This window comes from Colias eurytheme, chromosome 19, assembly GCF_061535395.1.
Source record: "Colias eurytheme isolate Ceu_HAF_F1 chromosome 19, ilColEury1 Martin Lab GWU primary, whole genome shotgun sequence".
NCBI classification, from domain to species: Eukaryota; Metazoa; Arthropoda; class Insecta; order Lepidoptera; family Pieridae; genus Colias; species Colias eurytheme.
In genome coordinates, this window is record NC_142998.1 from 1,135,298 (window position 1) to 1,154,115 (window position 18,818).

The following is an 18,818-nucleotide window of genomic DNA, read 5'->3' on the forward strand; positions in this document are numbered from 1 at the left end:
TTCGATCAATATAAAGTCTTTATTCGATAGATAAATGGAATATACTTATAACATATGGGCCGATTTTTCAATGCTTGGATAAAACTTATCCGTCCAATAAATTATTACACGATAATATTAAAATGTCACGTAAACTGTCAAATACGGGCAATTATAGAATACGTTTTTAAAATGGTAGTTTTATACATTATTCGACGAATAAGTTTTATCCAAGGATTGAAAAATCAGCCCATAATTGAATATTTATTTACAAAAAGAATTAGCGATTGCGTTAGCGAGCATAGACGCTATCGCCATGTTTTGGCAATTCACTGTGACCATGTTATGGTCATTTTGGATTTTAACTGATATGAGCACTAAGTCTTGAGAAGATAGAAGACGACCGGCAAATCTGAAAAAAAAAAAATTTTTAAAGTGAAACTTTTATTACATCGTCTCTTCACTTTTTGGTCTGTGTAGCGCATGTCGCGTGTATCGCGGCTGCCGAGTAGGTATACCTACTCGGCAGCCGACCGTCACGCGACATGCGCTACACAAAGCAGTGTTCGGAACCGTTCGAACAGTTTCACTTTTACCGTGGTTTCATAAAACCACACAACATTTTTTTGAATTTAAAAATAAGTATAAGTTTTAGCACTTTTACTACTTTAAACTAAAATTATTTAAGTGAATACTTATAGTTATAAAATATTGTTTTAATGGAATTATTTACCTAGTTATCTCAACCGAATAATAAGGAAGTTTTTTTAAATGTGAAATTATTTTTTATTTTAATTTTATATTAAACTAGCGGTCCGCCCCGGCTTCGCCCGTGGTACATGTTTACGTTTTCTCTACATAAGAACCATCCTCGTACTTCAAGGAATATATTAAAAAAAGAATTATCGAAATCGGTTCAGCCGTTCTCGAGTTATGCGCTTACCAACACATTTTGCGATTCAATTTTATATATAAAGAAGATTGAATTTTGAATTTGAATTTGAATTTAGTTAAATTTAATTTGCAAGGATGTTACGACAATTCTTAGCGTGTAATGAAGTTATTCTTTAGAGCAAGTGCGCACGAGCAACTTTGTCTCCGCAACTATTTTGTCTCTCCCATCAATTTGTATGGGGAGTTGCGTCGCTACGTGCGCGCACTTTCATACTAGCCCATGGGTGGAGAGACAAAATAGTTGCGGAGACAAAGTAGTTGCGGAGACAAAATAGTTGCGGAGACAAAGTTGCTCGTGCGCGCTAGCTCTTAGAATCACAAGATACTTTTTTTTAAATGGGGATAATAATAATTTTACTTAAAGATCACAATAAAAATAGTTGTAATTACTTGGGGAAATTAGCCGGAGAATCGACGGAACCGACATTCGCTGTTTCGAACACTCGCTGACACACGAGCAGGTCGTCCGGCATTTTTGGCGCCTTTTTGTCACACTGTAATACATAATATAAATATATTAATCCATGTAATTAATGTGAAGGTAGGTACTGAAAATAAAAAATAAAAAAAATCTCTATTATTATTTTCTTATTATTGAATTCGTCATATACAAAACTTTGCACACATACAGTTATTCATATAGAAATTAAAGATTTTAACGCGATTTATTCATAATATTATTTTCCCGACGTTTCGCACACTTAGCAGCGAGCTTGGTCACTGGGAGTAAAAATCTTTAATTTATAGATGTATATTACTCACGTAACATCTAACGCGAGAAAAAACTAGATATGCATGGTTTTATGTGCGCATGTGTACGTTAGCCCGCGAGTGCGTGTGAATGCGTACGTTCAAATCAAATCAAATATGTTTATTTGCACCTATATGGTAATTTAAAGGTGTTATATTATAGGCGTCTCCGTGTGTATGTGTTCGAGACTGTGACGCATGTAAGTTATAAAGCTAATATGTGTGCGTGTGATTTAAGTGCGTACATGTATGTGTGTCTGCGTCTGTGTATATAATATCATCTATACTAATATTATAAAGCTTAAGAGCGTATACGCACTATGCGGGTAGCCGTCCGGCTGACCGCAATCACAATTATGTACGTAATATTCATTTCTATGCGCACTGCGATGCGGCTACCGCAGACCGCACAGTGGGCATAGAAATGAATATTACGTACATAATTGTGCTTGCGGTCAGCCGGACGGCTACCCGCATAGTGCGTATACGCTCTAAGAGTTTGTTTGAATGCGCTAATCTCAGGAACTATTGGTCCGATTTGAAAAATTCTTTCGGTGTTAGATAGCCCATTCATAGAGGAAGGTTATTGGCTACGCTAAGACCACAATATACAGATACATACAGTAAGGAAACTTCATACAAAATGTTCGAAATGGCTCCCCCCCATCAAGCGTGTTTACAAGGGTATTGAGGGGGATCGATAGTAGCGGGTGACACATCCACAGATTTTGAATGACAAAGATACATAGTATAGAAAAAAGTTTAAAGTGATGTCATTTCACATTAAATAAATATCGATTGTTTCAGTTTGTAGCCCTTTCAATAAATATATTTGTAAATACCGTATCTGACTACAAGTTAAAAAGAGACTTAATTTCTATAGATATGGCAGTATGAGTTTTAAATTATGTTGACATATTTTCTACCAAAATGATAGCTACAAACAATGATATTTTATGAATAGATTCGTTATATACTCACAATATATGTATCAAAAAAAAAATGCTTCATATGCAGTGTCAGGCACACACAAATACAAGTTTCATTTTACTTAATTTATTACATTGACAGACTGTATAAGAGTGATGGGTCTAATAAAATGATATAAACAAAAAAGACAAAGATAGTTTGTCACTTCCGCGCAGGTGTAAGCAAAAGTCATAAGAATTCACCAATTAAATATAAATAAACAAATAGTTGCCATGGTAATTGGCATATACTAACGACACAGAAGGTTCAATGTTATAGATGTTACCTTTCCTGCACAAGAAAACAAATGTGACAATTTCATTTACTATTTAATCATTATTATGATGTTGTATTAAAATGAAAAAAACTTTTTTGGAGATATAACTGTATTAAGTATTTATTACTAGCTGTGGTGTTCGTTTTCGGTCATCATTATTTCACCCGATAAACAGTAAACACCCACTGCTGAGCATAGTCCTCCTTATAGAACTCCATAAGGACCGATCTTACGCTATTCGTTTCAAGGCAGTTCCTGAAACCCGTATAAGGTCATCGCTCCAACTTGTAGGATATAAAAAAAAGACGGGTTGCACTCCGGGAGTGCCTGCAGAAGTGAAAACTTGATTATTAACGTTGAGCATGTTTGATATTTTGGAATGGTATCCGTCTTAGTTCTTACGCATGGAATATAAGGGCTAAAAAAAAATAAAAATCCGTGTTACGCTTTTTCGATCAGGCCACACGTGTCCTGACGCGAGTTTAAGATTTTATACCCAACGCCGCTAAAGAAGTTTTCACTTTAATAATAGTGGTGCCTAGATGAAAAAAAAAGATGAAATAAAAGAAAGGATGAAGTACAAGCCTTTTTTATCTAAAACACAAATAAAATTTATGTTCAATACCTACATAAAGAAAAGCAAATAGCATTTTTCGTCAGTAGCGATAATCTTTTCAACATCATTTTTGCAAACAAACATTTTTGCCATCACGTTTTCATTGTACAATATAATAAATAGATAGATATATTTGTTAATTACATGCACTGTGTGGATTTAAATATAAAAATAATAAAGTATTTACCCAAATCTAAATTAATAAAATAGCCGTTCTATTTTCAATAATCGTATCTACATGATAATCTTTGAACACAGTGTACGCTAGCTTTGTCACACTAGTGATTGAAGCAATGTTTTATCCCTTTCATTATTTAAATAGAAGTGTCAAGCAAGTGTCATTCTTAAAGAATTGTAAATTGTTATTTTTAATCTTAAACTGTAATCTATACATATAATAAATCTGTAGAAGGGTCAATTCTGTACATTGAAAATATTGAAAAAATAAATAGCAGGGGGTGTTACTGGATCGATACCAAACCCAAATATGTGATTAAAAAAATTTTTGTCTGTCTGTCTGTCTGTCTGTCTGTCTGTCTGTCTGTCTGTATGTTCAGGCATCACGTAAAAACTAACGGTTCGATTTCGATGAAACTTGGTATAATTATACCATAATATCCTGGGCGTAAAATAGGATACTTTTTATCCTGGAAAAATACGTAAAAAAAAATTAATCTTAATTTTTCAGTTTTATCCATAGACGTTGTTCTGTAGAACCGCGAACACACGTTGCGTATTATTATAGGCCTAGCCGTATTTGGGTCCAATAGATATTTATAAGATGTCATTGTCAGAGTTACTCAAAATGGAGAAATAAACCATCCACGCGAAGACCGACATCCGCGCGGACGGAGTCGCGGGCGGAAGCTAGTAACTTAATATATTTTGCTGTGATATGATATTCCTTTATCTTTCTTTATTTTTTTGCACGAATACGTGCACTTTCTGAACACACAGGAAGGCATTTTCGACAACTTTAATGTACCTATAGGCACATGCGCTCACTGGGACCGGTGACAATCTGACTGATTGCATTGGTCCCAAATAGGACCAATTCACGGAATCAGTTTTGGTGCGTTGATGACGTATCTACCTCTTGTTTCTATATATAATATCATTGGCTACAAATAGTACCTATTAGGAGTCCAGTCTGTTTAAAGATAGCATCTATTTTTTACGCAATCTAGAAGAGCACGAAACTCTAAAAAAATGGAAACCTTAAAAAATCTTGTTTAAATTTATGTGCATAATTACGTAAATATTAGGGAAGAAAAAGATAGATATTATAATTATTGTATTTTTATCGATACGTGACTTTACCACTTTGTCAAGCACTAAGCCTGTCAAACTATTTTCTTTTTCATCCTTAACCAAAAAGGTGGAGGTTCTATGCTCGTATAATAATAATTTTAATTTATTTTTGCATATTTTGTGCTTTTTAATTTAATTTAATTTATCGTTTTATAAATAATTTAGTAGGTATACCTACATACAAGTATTGTTAATTCTGATTTAAAATAATTATTGAATATAATATGTATCATACAAATATCAAGCATTATAAATAATTTAGGTACATTAAATAGCCTTCGGCGTCCATAACAAAACAAGATTTCGAAATATAGCACTGAAAAAAACGTATTTACTTTTACAAGGTATATTTATTGATTTTATTCGGATTGTTTCTTCTTGTAAATTCATATTTAGGCTACATCATTTTTGTATTTTAACGGGTTTTAATCTCAAAATTACCACAAAATCATCTGTGAAAAAAAAGCAAACAGAAACATACAGGCCGAATTGATAACCTCCTGCTTTATTTTTGAAGTCGGTTAAATATCAAAAAGGTAACAGCCCTATAGCTATAATAGTGCTTATGTCATAATTTCATCGCAGGGGCTTAGTTTCCTAACTGTATGTACGTATATATCTGTCAACTGTGCTAAGACCAACAGGAGCGGAGCAATGCGGGTGAAACCGCGGGGCACAGCTAGTTAGTTATAAAGCCTGTGTGTATACCTCAGTCATGCCGCGTAACTTCCTTTGCTCGCTGATCCAACGTGTGTCCGACATTGTGACGGCTCGAACTAATTCCCCCACGGGAGGTGTTAGCACTACGGACACTTCACCTGAAATAGAAATCGTTTATTCAGAATACGAATGTTGTTTATTACATCGTATTTTACTTTGGGAGTAGGAGATTAAGGGCTAGGGCTAAAACTACCATTTTAAAAACGTATTCTAATTGCCCGTATTTGACAGTTTACGTGACATTTTAATATTATCGTGTAATACTTTATTGGACGGATAAGTTTTATCCAAGCATTGAAAAATCGGCCCTTAATGTTATATTTGAACGTTATTTATTTTATCTACGATGATATTTTTACACGTCCACATTCCAAATTAATATTTTTTCTATAATATATATGAGATCAAAGATAGATAATGGAATCCGCTATATGCATACCATTTCTTTTTAATATTTCAATATTACAATGCAATATTTATAACGAAACGAGAAGTAGAGATAAACTACGATAACATGGCGCGCCCCTCCAAAATTCAAAACGTTTGAAAGTATTTGTTTTTACACAACGCATGTGTGCGTAATGAGACGGCCGTCAAACAAAAACAAATCCACGGATTTGTTGCTCGACTAGTCACGCTCTAATCGCTCATTATTATTAGTAATGGCGCTGCACTGACGTATTCTATGAAAACGACACGTGCGTTGTCTTGGGCGCTCGGCAACTTATGATTAGTTGACCAACAAATCTGGACGTACAGTACTAAAGACGAATACGTACAACTACAAACTCCTTCGTAAGGATGTCACTACACACATTGAAACAGTAATTTGGAGGGGCGCGCCATGTTATCGTAGTTTATCTCTAACAATATCTATAACAAAATAAACAAACAAATATAACCAACCACCTCTTTAATCAATAAGCAATCACTAATTATATTTTCTAACTACTTATATCTGCCTAACACTTAATATACATACCCAAAGAGCTAACAATAGTGAATTCCACGGGTTGTATCGAATCCGCGAAGTCTACGCCCAATAGCACAGTAGTTGTGGCCCCCGGACCGAGGCACGGGATCGATGGGAACGGGTGTATACTGCGAGCGCCAGAGAGGGACTGGAATATTTTAATAATTAGGGAAATATTAATATGGAATTTATTTAGAAGATTAAATGTATGTAAAAGGTAATTATTTATTTCATGTATCATAAATATCAACTTAATCACTTTTTAGTAGACAATATACTGGATAAGTAGATATAATTCATGGACATACTTTATAGAACTAGCCATATTTAAATGTTTTAAAAAATGTTCGAGAGGGTGATGTTTAATACATTCAAACAAATGCATATCTTATGTCATGGCAATAATTTTCAAAGTCAATTGCATCGCTCAATAGAACTCTGCCTACAATATGTGTGGGCAGAGTTTTGCTTCGGACATTTTTTTTCTCGTTATATCCAGTTTTTTATTGAACTTCAATGATATGAAATTATGAATGTACAATTTTATTAATTTATTGAAAAAATACGTTTTTTTATAACAATTTAAATTACTCACCATCCTCCCAACCCTCAGATCCAGTACATCATCAGCGGTGTGGTTGACCAGTTCCAACCGGACCCCGCAGAGCTTGGCTCCCGCGAGGTGCGGGGTTCGAGTCCAGTGGCTGCTCACGGCTAAACCACCGGACATCACGCGGGACACCACTTCGGTTCCCCGCGTGGGGATTATGCTAGCCCCTATGGGGGTTATTGTGTCCTCTGTGGGGAATAATACAATATTTAAAATTATTATATAGGAAATTACTAATAAGTGATTGTTGTTGTTGTTCATGTTCTTACCTTGTTTTGTAATACTACAAATGAGCACAGACTTTTACAAATTTAAATTTAATCACGTGTGTTAATTAACAATATAATACCTAGCATTCATTCTTAGATAACCAAAACACATAAATAATATTATGTCGCAGGAAAATTGCATAATATTGTCGTTTATTACGGTGTCCGACTATACGTCCATACAATTTCGAAACAATAAAAAAACATCCTTCCAGAAAAAAATTCTCAAAAAAAAAACACAATAAATTGGTTGTCTGTAAAGTCGGTTTACTGACGAAAGTTGAACGTGATAACGTCCGATTTTCAAAAAAAGCATAAAAAATTACAAAAAATTACACTCACCATCATTAAAACCGCCATGTTTATTAGTGGGCGGTGACAAAAAGCCACCACACGTGGGGGTCATGGTTGGTAAAGTGCTGGCCACTTCGTCGAGCTCGAGCAGGAGTTCCAGGTTCGATTTCTCATTTTTCTTTTGTGCATCTTGTTTTGGTAAGTCTTGTGCCTGAAAAAAATGTATATAAAACTAGCTGCACTCCCGCGGTTTCACCCGCGTAAATGAGTTTTTGCTTTTAATCCTAATGTTCTGGTGGGAATACCAGTATAAAAAGTAGCCTAATTTACTTCTTATAATATCAGTTATCTGTCAGTGAAAGGCCCGTCAAAATCGGTCCAGCCGTTCCTGAGATTAGCCGGAACAAACAGACAGACAGATGTGAATTGTAAAAATTACTATTTTGGTATATATGTAAGTACCGTTTTTAGATCCATACGCATTTAGTAAAAAGTGGTAATTTTAATATTACAAATAGACACTCCAATTTTATTATTGGGATAAATACATAAACCAGGATAATATTTGTTGGTCATGGTTTTTACTTTATTTAATTTAATGATAGAGAAATATAGAGAATATAGAGAATGATAAATCAATTAAAAAGTATAAAAATGAGCGTTTTCCTTACCTTCCGTTCCTGTTTAGTCTGTTTGTCCGTACCCTCCGCACTGCTGTCACTCTCCGAGCCACTCGCTTCAGAACTAGACGACTCGCTGTCTGACTCACTGTCCGATGTCTCAGAATTAGATCTAATTTGTGACAAAATGATCGAAAATAGATAAATTATATTTTTACACCTAATTTTAAGACAAAATATTTTGTTAGGCACGTTTATATGAGTAAAATTTTAAGGTCGCGTCATAGCAATACCGTCACGTCATGGAGAAAGACGACGATTTTGCTATCATTAAATCTTGAATTTGATATTTTTTTGGTTTTATGGCATTCAAATGCTTTATAAATTTAAAAAGAATATAAAAAAATAGATCACGAGGCGAAATTCGAACTCGCAGCCAACAGTTTTTTCTATTATTTATAAATTTATATATCATTGAACCTCGCCGAAGAAGTTTCACTTCTGACACGTGTGCTCGGCTAATATAGAGCATATTAGCATATTATTAGAGAGCATATTATTTTTAGATCTACTCTTTTTTAACTTACTTGTAGTTATTAGTTTCCTTTGATTTCTCTTGTTCGTTTTCATTTTCATTTTCATTATCTCCCTCCCTAAAAAAGTTAATTCATCAGTTTATTTATAAATATTTTTTTATACTTTAATTTTATGTGATAGATTAACTTTAGATATTATTAAATGACAGAAGATTTTGACTATAAAGTATCTGCTTCAACAAAATGATTTATATTTGATTTATTATAAACAAACATTTATTTATTCAACTAGACTTAGTTTAAAAGCACTTTTGAATTGTTAAAATACAGAAAAATTTCTTTAGCAGGTTTTAACATCATAAATAAAATCTTGTCAAGCAACTATTTTCAAAGCAAACATTTCTCTCTAATCATCAATACTATTTATTTATTTATTTAAATACTTTATTGTACTGCCAACAAAAATTACAAAAAGAAAACTTATACTAAAAGAAGAGACAGCACAGATGGCGGCCTTATCACTTATAAGTGATTTCTTCCAGGCAACCAACTGAAGATGTGATAACATAATAGAAAAAAATTATGTTAAAATTAGGAAGCTTACTCGTCAGACGATTCTTCAGAACCACTGGAAGATGACGAGCCTGATGATGAAGACCCTGAATGGCTTTCCGGCTCCGAGTAAAACGTCTTGTTTTTCTGGAAAGTTCGATTAAACTTTATATCGACGAAAGTGGGACAGAGCTACAAACAATAATAGTTAAACCTTGTAATTATATGTACGCAACTGCATACGAGCATGTATGTAAGCGTATATTAATATTTTAGATGCGAAATTGTCAATGAGATATTGTAAATTACAAATGTTAGTTCTCGTAATATCTAAGGCCTATGATTGTACAAGTAATATGCTTATCCACACGACGGTCGCATGACGAGCGGCAGATGCGACGTTGCCGCTCCGCATGAAGTGCGTATTACGCGGACAATAGGTTTAAGACTTATTGATGCATCGAAAAATGAATGATTGCATGAATAATGAATAAACAAGCGAATAAATCGGCGATTAAATTAATTTCCGAATATTAACGAATGTTTGAAATACAGTGAATTTAAAGATGAATGTAAAAAAAATCCATTTTCTGAATGAGTGCCTGAATTAATTAATAAAATAATGAGAATAAACACATTCATTCAATAAAAAAATTAATTGAATAGCAATAAATTGAGTACTAATGAATTATCGTGTTAGTAATTTTCATTTTTTCATATACACAACTAGGTGTGCTCCGCGGTTTCACCCGCGTGGCTCCGCTCCTGTTGGTCTTAGCGTGACGATATAGCCTTCCTCGATAAATGGGCTATCTAACACAGAAAGAATTTTTCAAATCAGACCACTAGTTCCCGAGAATAGCGCGTTCAAACAAACAAACTCTTCAGCTTTATAATCTTAATACTATTATAAAGGCGAAAGTTTGTAAGGATGTATGGATGTATGGATGTATGGATGTTTGTTACTCTTTCACGTAAAAACTACTGAACCGATTACAATGAAATTTAGCACACATATAGAAAGTAACTTGGATTAACACATAGGATAGGTTTTATCCCGGAAATCCCATGGGAACGGGAACTATGCGGGTTTTCCTTTGAAAACGCGGGCGAAGCCGCGGGCGGAAATCTAGTATTAGTATATCTCCACATACCGGTGTATCCACAGGCTGCGGCACTTGCGCGGGCGGCTCGCGCAAGTCGGCGTGCTGTGCGCGCGGCGGGGCGGCTGGTAGCGCGCGGTATGAGTTAGCTGCTACCCCTATGTATTGGGATAGCGAGCCCAGTGTGTACTGTTCACGGTCTGTGAAAGAGAGTAACAGATTTATTTAAAGGCATTGGGCAATTTTTGTTGAGTTACAAATTTTAGAAAGAAAGAAATACGAGGTGAGGTGAGGTACGTAGCCGGATATCGTAGCGCATAAACGATAAATACTTAAAAAAAATCTTAATTTATACAAAACTCACCCTTAAAACTGGCTAATACGGTTGGTTTTGGCTTGTCTGGGCAGAAAATATGCGCGGCATACTGCGCCAGTAACGAATTATCACCGGGTTCAATGAACTTTCGTAGCATTCTCGCGCGATCTCTCACGTCGTAGCTCGCGTCGTAGCGCGCGAGATTTAGCACGTAGCGGCACATTGGTAGTGTGTCTGATTGCGTTATTGACAGTTTTACAGCTAGAGAAAGTAGTTGTAGTTTTACTAGCTCGTCCTGGAAGTGAAAAAAACTTATAAAAACACAAAAAACATTAATTTTGCATATAATATAATATAGTATTGTACATTATTTTAATATTTGTATTATTTATAGTTGTCCAATATCCAATGTATATTTTATCATGAATGAATACATCGTTAAAAGTGCGAATCGTTTCATAAACTGAGTTATTGTTTGACACTAAAATTATTTATTTATATCACACTTAAGGAGTGAATGAGTGAGTTAAGTGAGTGTCCCCACCGCACAGCCCGTACCTGGTCGGCGAAGCTAGCGAGCATGTGCGCGAGTATGGCGGCGGCCCGCGGGTGCTTCGCCCCGTGCTCCGCCACCAGCCACACGGCCGCCGCTCGGGCGTTGCCCGCCAGACTTAACACGAAAACATGTACATAATTTTAAAGATATTATCTTAATATATATAAATCTCGTGTCACAATGTTTGTCCTCAATGGACTCCTAAACCACTTAACCGATTATAATTAAATTCGAACACCATGTGCAGATCGTTCCAACTTGAGAAATAGGATAGTTTAAACATGTAGGTACCACGGGCGAAGTCGGGGCGGGCTAGTTATATTGTATGTTTGTTTGTACAGGATGGAAATTTTCGATGGCCACAGGAGGGAAAGTACTTGAAATACTGCAGATATCAAAAATATGTTACAAGGAAATATTCCTTTACTTTTCAAAAGAAAAAGAATGGCATTCAAAGATGTTCTAAAATTCACGTGCTTCAACCAAGAATCGAACTAAACAAAATTGTTATTTCATTCTTCAAATGGACCTAAACAATGTTAAAAATAATAAATTGTTAATTTATTGTAAAAATAATTTGCTCTTACTAGCAGTAATATAATTGTCATTTTTACTACAATACGATAAAAATCTCACCGATCCGAGCGCAGCAGTTTAGCGGCTCTGGATACAGCAGCACGCGCAGAACTAGCGCCACCACCCACCACTCTTTTAACCACTACCACTGCTTCGCATACCACCCATTCTGTCGAAATATAATGATATTTTATTATAAAATTATTTAAGTTGATCTGTCAAGCAAAATTATCAATTCTAGTCAATTTTTATTTTATTTTACAATTAAAGTAACGGTAGTTCAATTCGTAAGGCCTCGAATCTCAAACACTAGAAAAAACAAAATTCAATCGCATCATTTAGCAAAGCAAGTTATAGTACTAATTTAAAAACTCGAAAAAAAAATGTCAACAATTTACTCATTTTAATGGAATACTTAAAATACTAAAAAAAAGTTATTTTTTGCATTATAGTCAACTAGCTTTCCACCCGCTGCTTCAACCGCAATATTCAAAGAAAACCCGCATAGTTCCCGTTCCCGTGGGATATCCGGGATAAATCCTATTCTATGTGTTAATCCAAGTTACCCACTACATGTGTGCTTCAAGTGAGAAATTTTAATGCAAGTGGGGTATTTAATCTTACGAGTTACGAGTAATGAAAATATAAAACAAATTGAACTACAACTGTTTTTCTAAATATAAACGTTATTTTGAAAAATGTGTGACGTCACACAAGGGGAAGGGGGTTCTAAAAATGTGACAACCTGTTACAAGGACGGGGGGAGGGGTATAAAAGTTTTGAAATTTGTGTGACGTAATTTATGGATGACCCCTTAAGGATATATCTCAAGTACATATTCAACACTCACCATCCTTACTCGACAGCAAATGTAGTAACCCATTCAAACACGTCTCTGTCTCACTACTTATAGCGACCGCCAATCTCCCTATAGCTTGTATAGTGGCCGCTACAAAAGCTCTATCATTCGACGTCACATATGTCTGATATTCTCTTAATACCGTTGAAGCAGTACCCTCCGTTGCCAAGTTGGTTAAGATCTCAAGTTTTAGCAGTTTAATGTGAGTTGGGTCGGAGTTACGCACGAAAAACGATTTGAGAAATGGTTCGAAAAGCGCCTGAAAGGAATGGTAGGTATATAAAAATGCTTTTTTCAAAAAAATGGTGGTTCAAAATGTTCTTATGAAAGGGGTGAGAAAATTAAAAAAAAAAGATTTTTTTGCGCAGCTTTTCAATTCAAAAGTAAAGACTTTTGAATTTAAAGGCAATGATAGTAATTCATTCATTCACTCAATTTATAGTAGTATTTAGTACTTTAGTAGTAGTATTTCTGAAATAAAAACTGACAAAATATTTATATGTATATTTTCTGTACCGTTGTACTGTGTACTTTGTATCGTGATTTTTTAACCTAAGAACTTTGATGCTAATAATTAAGAAAAACATAAATTCAAATCAATAAAAAAAATTGCAAATTTTTTGTTAATTTTTTGTCTCGATATTTATTAAAATTATATACTTAAATATAACTTACCCGTTTAGACACAGTAAGTGCAGCGATCGAATTCAATACAACACTTTGCACTTCGACATGCGCTCGAAGTAAACGCACCATCGCTTTCGCTACTGGCGGTAGTTCTTGTACTGAAACAAAGTTTTGTTGTATTATTTTTTACCAAGGTAATTTTTCGTTATGATGTTCAGATTGACAAAATCAGGAAATTAATCTATCTCTTTCTGATCTAAACATTATGAAGATAAAGTCAGAGACTGTACAATATTTTAAACTTGGAATGAAGTACAATTTATTTCCAAAATTGGAGAAATATTGTCTATAGCAGTCTTTTTTTTCAGACCTATTGTAGTTGTGTGGAGGTCTGAAAAGAAGCTTAAGCCACTAGCAGTCACATAGCTTCTCGATTCAACATTTACAAATAAGATACTTTATTGCCACAGTACAAAAACTCACCAGGTCCACAATGATAAAACAGTTGAGCTACTGCCATAACCACACCAGCGTTTCTACTCTATAGCATTGGCTTTACAACTCTATGTAAGTATTCGAGAACACATACAAAGGGACCAATAAAATCGCCATAGTATACAAAAACTCACCAGGTCCACAATGATAGAACAGTTGAGCTACTGCCATAACCACACCAGCGTTTCTACTCTGTAACAGTGGTTTTGCAGCTCGAAGCAATAACCGTAGATCAGGATCTACAGTAGGTGAAGATGATGTTCTTTTTGGATTACTTGCATCTGAGTCTGAATCGTAGAACGGTTTGTCTTCTTCACTCTCGCTTGAATAGTTCTGAAAGAATTCACATTATAAATAGGAACGATTTTTTCGTTTGCAGACCAAAATTGGATAAACACAAAAACTATTTTCAAAATAATTTTAACAGACACAAGCTTGGTTAGCTTGTGTCTGTTAATCGTGAACATAAAGGATGAGTAAATGTTAAATGGTAAATATTAAAAATACTTATGTAATGACGATTCGAAAGTGCTACTAAATAGTAGTCTAATTGAATAAATGAATGTTTGAGTTTGAGTTTGGGTGACATAGGCTATAATTTATTTTTATTATGAGTCAAGTTGATATACAAATAGTGTCTAAGCATTTACTATACTTAAAATACTACTATCACCAATCAAAAGGTCGTCAAAAAATTTCCGATCAACATAGTATAAAATATTTATACAAATTAGTACCTTATTTCGTGGCAGTAATGTTCAAAATATATTGCATACACTTATAAGGAAACCCTGCCTATAGACACGTAGGCAGAGTTTTGCATCGGACAATTTTTGAGCGAGTCTATTTTTTATTACACGGCATTACCACTCACGTGCATTATTATAACTTAATGACAAGACAACAAGAAATATGAAATAAAATACTTACATCATTATTAGGATCGGGAAAGCAAGTTTTGGCGTACACTGTGAGTACATTGAGCAACGCTAGTTGTCCCCACTCGTCCACGTCAGCTAATAATGCACATAGTTTTCTGTAGAAAGGAAATAAAATGTGTATCAATACTTTGATATTTAGTTTTTATGAAAATAAATATAAATCCGAAATTTTTGAATAAATTCCATTGCTCTGGCTCGATCATGCATTAAGTCAATAACATATAAAATAACCGTGTTTACGGCAAATTTTGAGAGAAAAATCAACCAGTAAAATCACAAGGCTCCCTTAACTTAGAATCATGAAGTTTGGTATGAAATATACAAAGACGTTAGTATATTTCATACCAAACTTCTACAAACCTATAAAAGAGACTGATTATTGTATACATTTATTAAATTATTTTTAAAAATAGTAATTGAAAATTTGTATAGGTAGTCGCGGTAATTACCTGTAACTCCTATGTATAAGACTCATTCTATCTCCACACACTTCAGAGAATGCCATGGCCGCAGATCCCACTACTAAAGGTGCTTTATCAGATAGTAACTTATCTATGATGGCCACTAATTCCTCCTTTTGCTCTGGATCTAGGCTGTTAAACAAAACATTTTATCATTGTCAGTGCATTTTATAAATAACAATAATTAACTAAAAAAAAATTAAGCATGAAAGAGAAAAAAATTGCAAGGTTTACAGTAATGTTAATATTATTTATGATATTTTTTTTTTGTTTCTGGATACACCACATATGAATACCAAAGGCCGGTTGCAAATTGATTTGATCATGGTTTGAGAAAGCTTATATCGCATACAAGAAAACATTAAAACAGCATTTAAGTATGGTTTGAGACATTCTTAACGACAAATAGTCAATTCAGAAACTGGCCGTAAGTATGCTTACGATAAAACCTGTTATTTTAATCAACAATTTCATAAGCTTAATATTCCATTTCCTCTACCTAAAATTAAAATCCACACAACCAAAACTACATCCATCTCTCTCTCACCTGTACAACTTAGGTATAGCATGTGCAGCTGTCTTCCTCACATACGGACTCATGTCGCTCGCCGAGTCTCTGATAGCTAACATCACGATCGGCACGATCATTGGTACTCGAATAGAAGATAGGACACGTAAAGCACTAGCTCTAATTAGTTGGTTCGGATCCTGGAATACAAATTTTTATTGTTGAAGTGAAAACTTCTTTAGCGGCGTTGGGTATAAAATCTTAAACTCGCGTCAGGACACGTGACCTGATCGAAAAAGCGTAAGACGGATGGATATCAAACATGCTCAACGTTAATAATCAAGTTTTCACTACTGCCGGCACTCTCGGAGTGCAACCCGTCTTATTTTTTTGTTTATTGCACTTTACTGTGTTATACACATAACATTAAAAAAGAGCGCTTCTGCTGAGCACACACGTCAGAAGTGACTTCTGCAAGATTCAAATATACCAAAATCATCACCTTACTCCATGACGTGATGGTATTACCATGACGTGACCTAGAAAATTAACTCGTAACGCGAAGTTTCACTTCAATAACTCTTATAATCATCAACATTATGAATTAACAACTTATGTATTTTAAAGCTACTTAACACCGAACATGCTAAATCTTGCCAAAGAATTTTCACTTCTGACACATGTCCTTGGCACACACTCTTTTTTATTATTTTCAATAATGGTTAACAAACAAGCTTACCTTTAGAGCTCTTTGGAAAGTACTAATAGAGAGTAGAGCCAGATCCTGCTGCTCTTCAGCATACCTGACGAGATACACATACACTAACTTCTTCACTTCTATGTTTTTTGACACCACATTCTTTACTACTGCTGGAAATCTGTAAATTTGGCGTGGTTAATAAAAATGGTAAGTTCATTTTTAAAATTTAAACAAATTAGAGTGAACGTTAAAATTGTAAAATATTCATGTAAGGGACCGTTCAAGTACTAGTAAGTGTTACGTAAGGGGGGGGGGGGTTTCTTTGCTTTTTTTATTTTGGATGACGTCTAGATAATGATATCGTCATAGGTAGTTATTTACTTTTTTACACAAATGGCAATGGTTAATTTGAATATATGTACCAAATTTTTTAATAAGTTTGTTATGTTAGTAAGATATAATATTTTTGACTTACTCGATGTTGAACATCGTATCAGTAAAATATAGGTAATCCCTATCCTAAATCAATTTTATTTTTTTTTTCACATTATAATTATAACGTAGAAATTATTATAATTAAAAAAAAAGATACATTAGTTGACAAATGTTTACGTAAGCATGGGGGGAGGGAGTAAGAGCTTTGCTTACTTTTGCTGACAAGGGGATGAGGGGCGGTAAATAATTGTAATGAATATGCTTACATAATACTTGAACGGCCCCTAAGTGTGAAAATAAATAATTTTAAAATTGACAATCTTGATGATGATGACTGATGAATCAATTACTTGATAAATGATGATGATCTCAACCGATTTTGATGAAATTTGGCACAGACAATCTTTAGACCATGAGAAAGAACACTACTTTTTATCAAAACACCACGCGGACGAAGCTGCGGGCGGAAGCTAGTAATAACTAAATAAAACATGAATATTTTTTATGATGTTTGATTTACCTCGTTAAAGTTAATTTCTAAAAACAAGTTTTGAATAAATATAACTTATAACTTACAAATCTGAAGCATCCCGTCCTTTAGCAATCATTCCGATGATCCTCTTCATAGCTTCCAATTTGAGAGAATCTTTTGATCCATCCAGCATCAATTTCAGATCTTCATTTCTAAAATAACAGTGAAAATTTGATTTCAGCGGTCTGTGTCTGTATGCTTAGATTCTCTCTTTTAATAGATAGAGTACTTCTCAAGGAAGGTTTTAGTATGAAATTTATAAGGCTTTACTATATACCACTTGACAGACAGACTACTTTGTCTATATATATATATATTTATAGACAAAGTGGTTGAAACCGTGGACGGTAAGCTAGTTTATTTATAAATCAGGAAAACCCTCAGGATAGTGTATTTGAAGCCAGTAGTTTATCCATGTTTCATATAATTATAGATATTATGTCAAAATTTAAGCTATATAAAATTAACATTGCTAAGGGCATAGAAACACAGCAGAAGTGTATTCCATTTAGTAACAGTGATAAATTAATAAACATAAATGGTGAATATTTACAGCAGAGTTAATTTTAAGCACAATAACAGCGGCTTGATATATTCCTGAATAATTACTTTTAGATAGAAGCTTTCATAATCCTGTTGGATTACTACATACAACTGCTAACATTACTAGAAGTGTCACATTTCAAAGGCAATCCCCGATATATTAGGCATCTATTTATAATTTAATTATGAATTGCAAGTTTGAGTTTTCGTATCAAATACATTAAAAATAGAAAGTATGTGTATCGATCTTACTTTTTATAATCCGGTTGAAAGAAAGCTCCAGAGGCTGGGTCGCCCGCAGGATACTCCACTTCACCGGTAACAACTTTATCATTGTTATACGACGGTGTTGTAGCCATTGTCACACTTTGTTTATTAACAACAAATATAAGAAAGCTTTTCTCTTATTTAGAACATCCGAAAATTTGAGTTTCGAGTTTTGACGTGTTCCGTGCTGACATTTGAAAATCTTTTTTGTTTTGACAGCTGACCGGTGACCCTGACAGTTACGTTTAGAAATAAATGTTGACGTTTCGTTATTATTCGTTCTATGTTTGAAATTGAAAATATCATCGCTGGTATGAGAATTATTATTGTATGAGAGATAATAGAAAAAGAAGCTTGGGTTGTAAAAATTCAATATAATTACCTTTACATATTGATTCAATTCTATAAAAAGTACATTAAAGCGGGTCCACACACCAACAACAATTTGCACTAATATTGTCTAAGTTTG

The 18,818-nt window shown here is 34.2% G+C and overlaps 1 protein-coding gene across 1 annotated transcript; it reads right to left on the minus strand.

The window, feature by feature from the left end:
- rb (adaptor related protein complex 3 subunit ruby) lies at positions 1 to 18,542 on the minus strand. The gene is made up of 22 exons (XM_090113082.1): positions 18,335 to 18,542; positions 17,584 to 17,691; positions 16,612 to 16,750; positions 15,912 to 16,072; positions 15,353 to 15,496; positions 14,893 to 14,998; positions 14,097 to 14,295; positions 13,516 to 13,625; positions 12,832 to 13,099; positions 12,042 to 12,150; positions 11,408 to 11,519; positions 10,898 to 11,144; positions 10,585 to 10,733; positions 9,483 to 9,577; positions 8,930 to 8,995; positions 8,394 to 8,514; positions 7,771 to 7,933; positions 7,145 to 7,347; positions 6,559 to 6,697; positions 5,565 to 5,674; positions 1,324 to 1,427; positions 1 to 391 (listed from the first exon to the last, which is right to left on the minus strand). The coding sequence occupies exons 1-22, from the start codon at positions 18,439 to 18,441 to the stop codon at positions 244 to 246; spliced, it is 3,108 nt and encodes a 1,035-aa protein (XP_089969208.1). The 5' UTR covers positions 18,442 to 18,542; the 3' UTR covers positions 1 to 243.
- Positions 18,543 to 18,818: the final 276 nt, after the last annotated feature.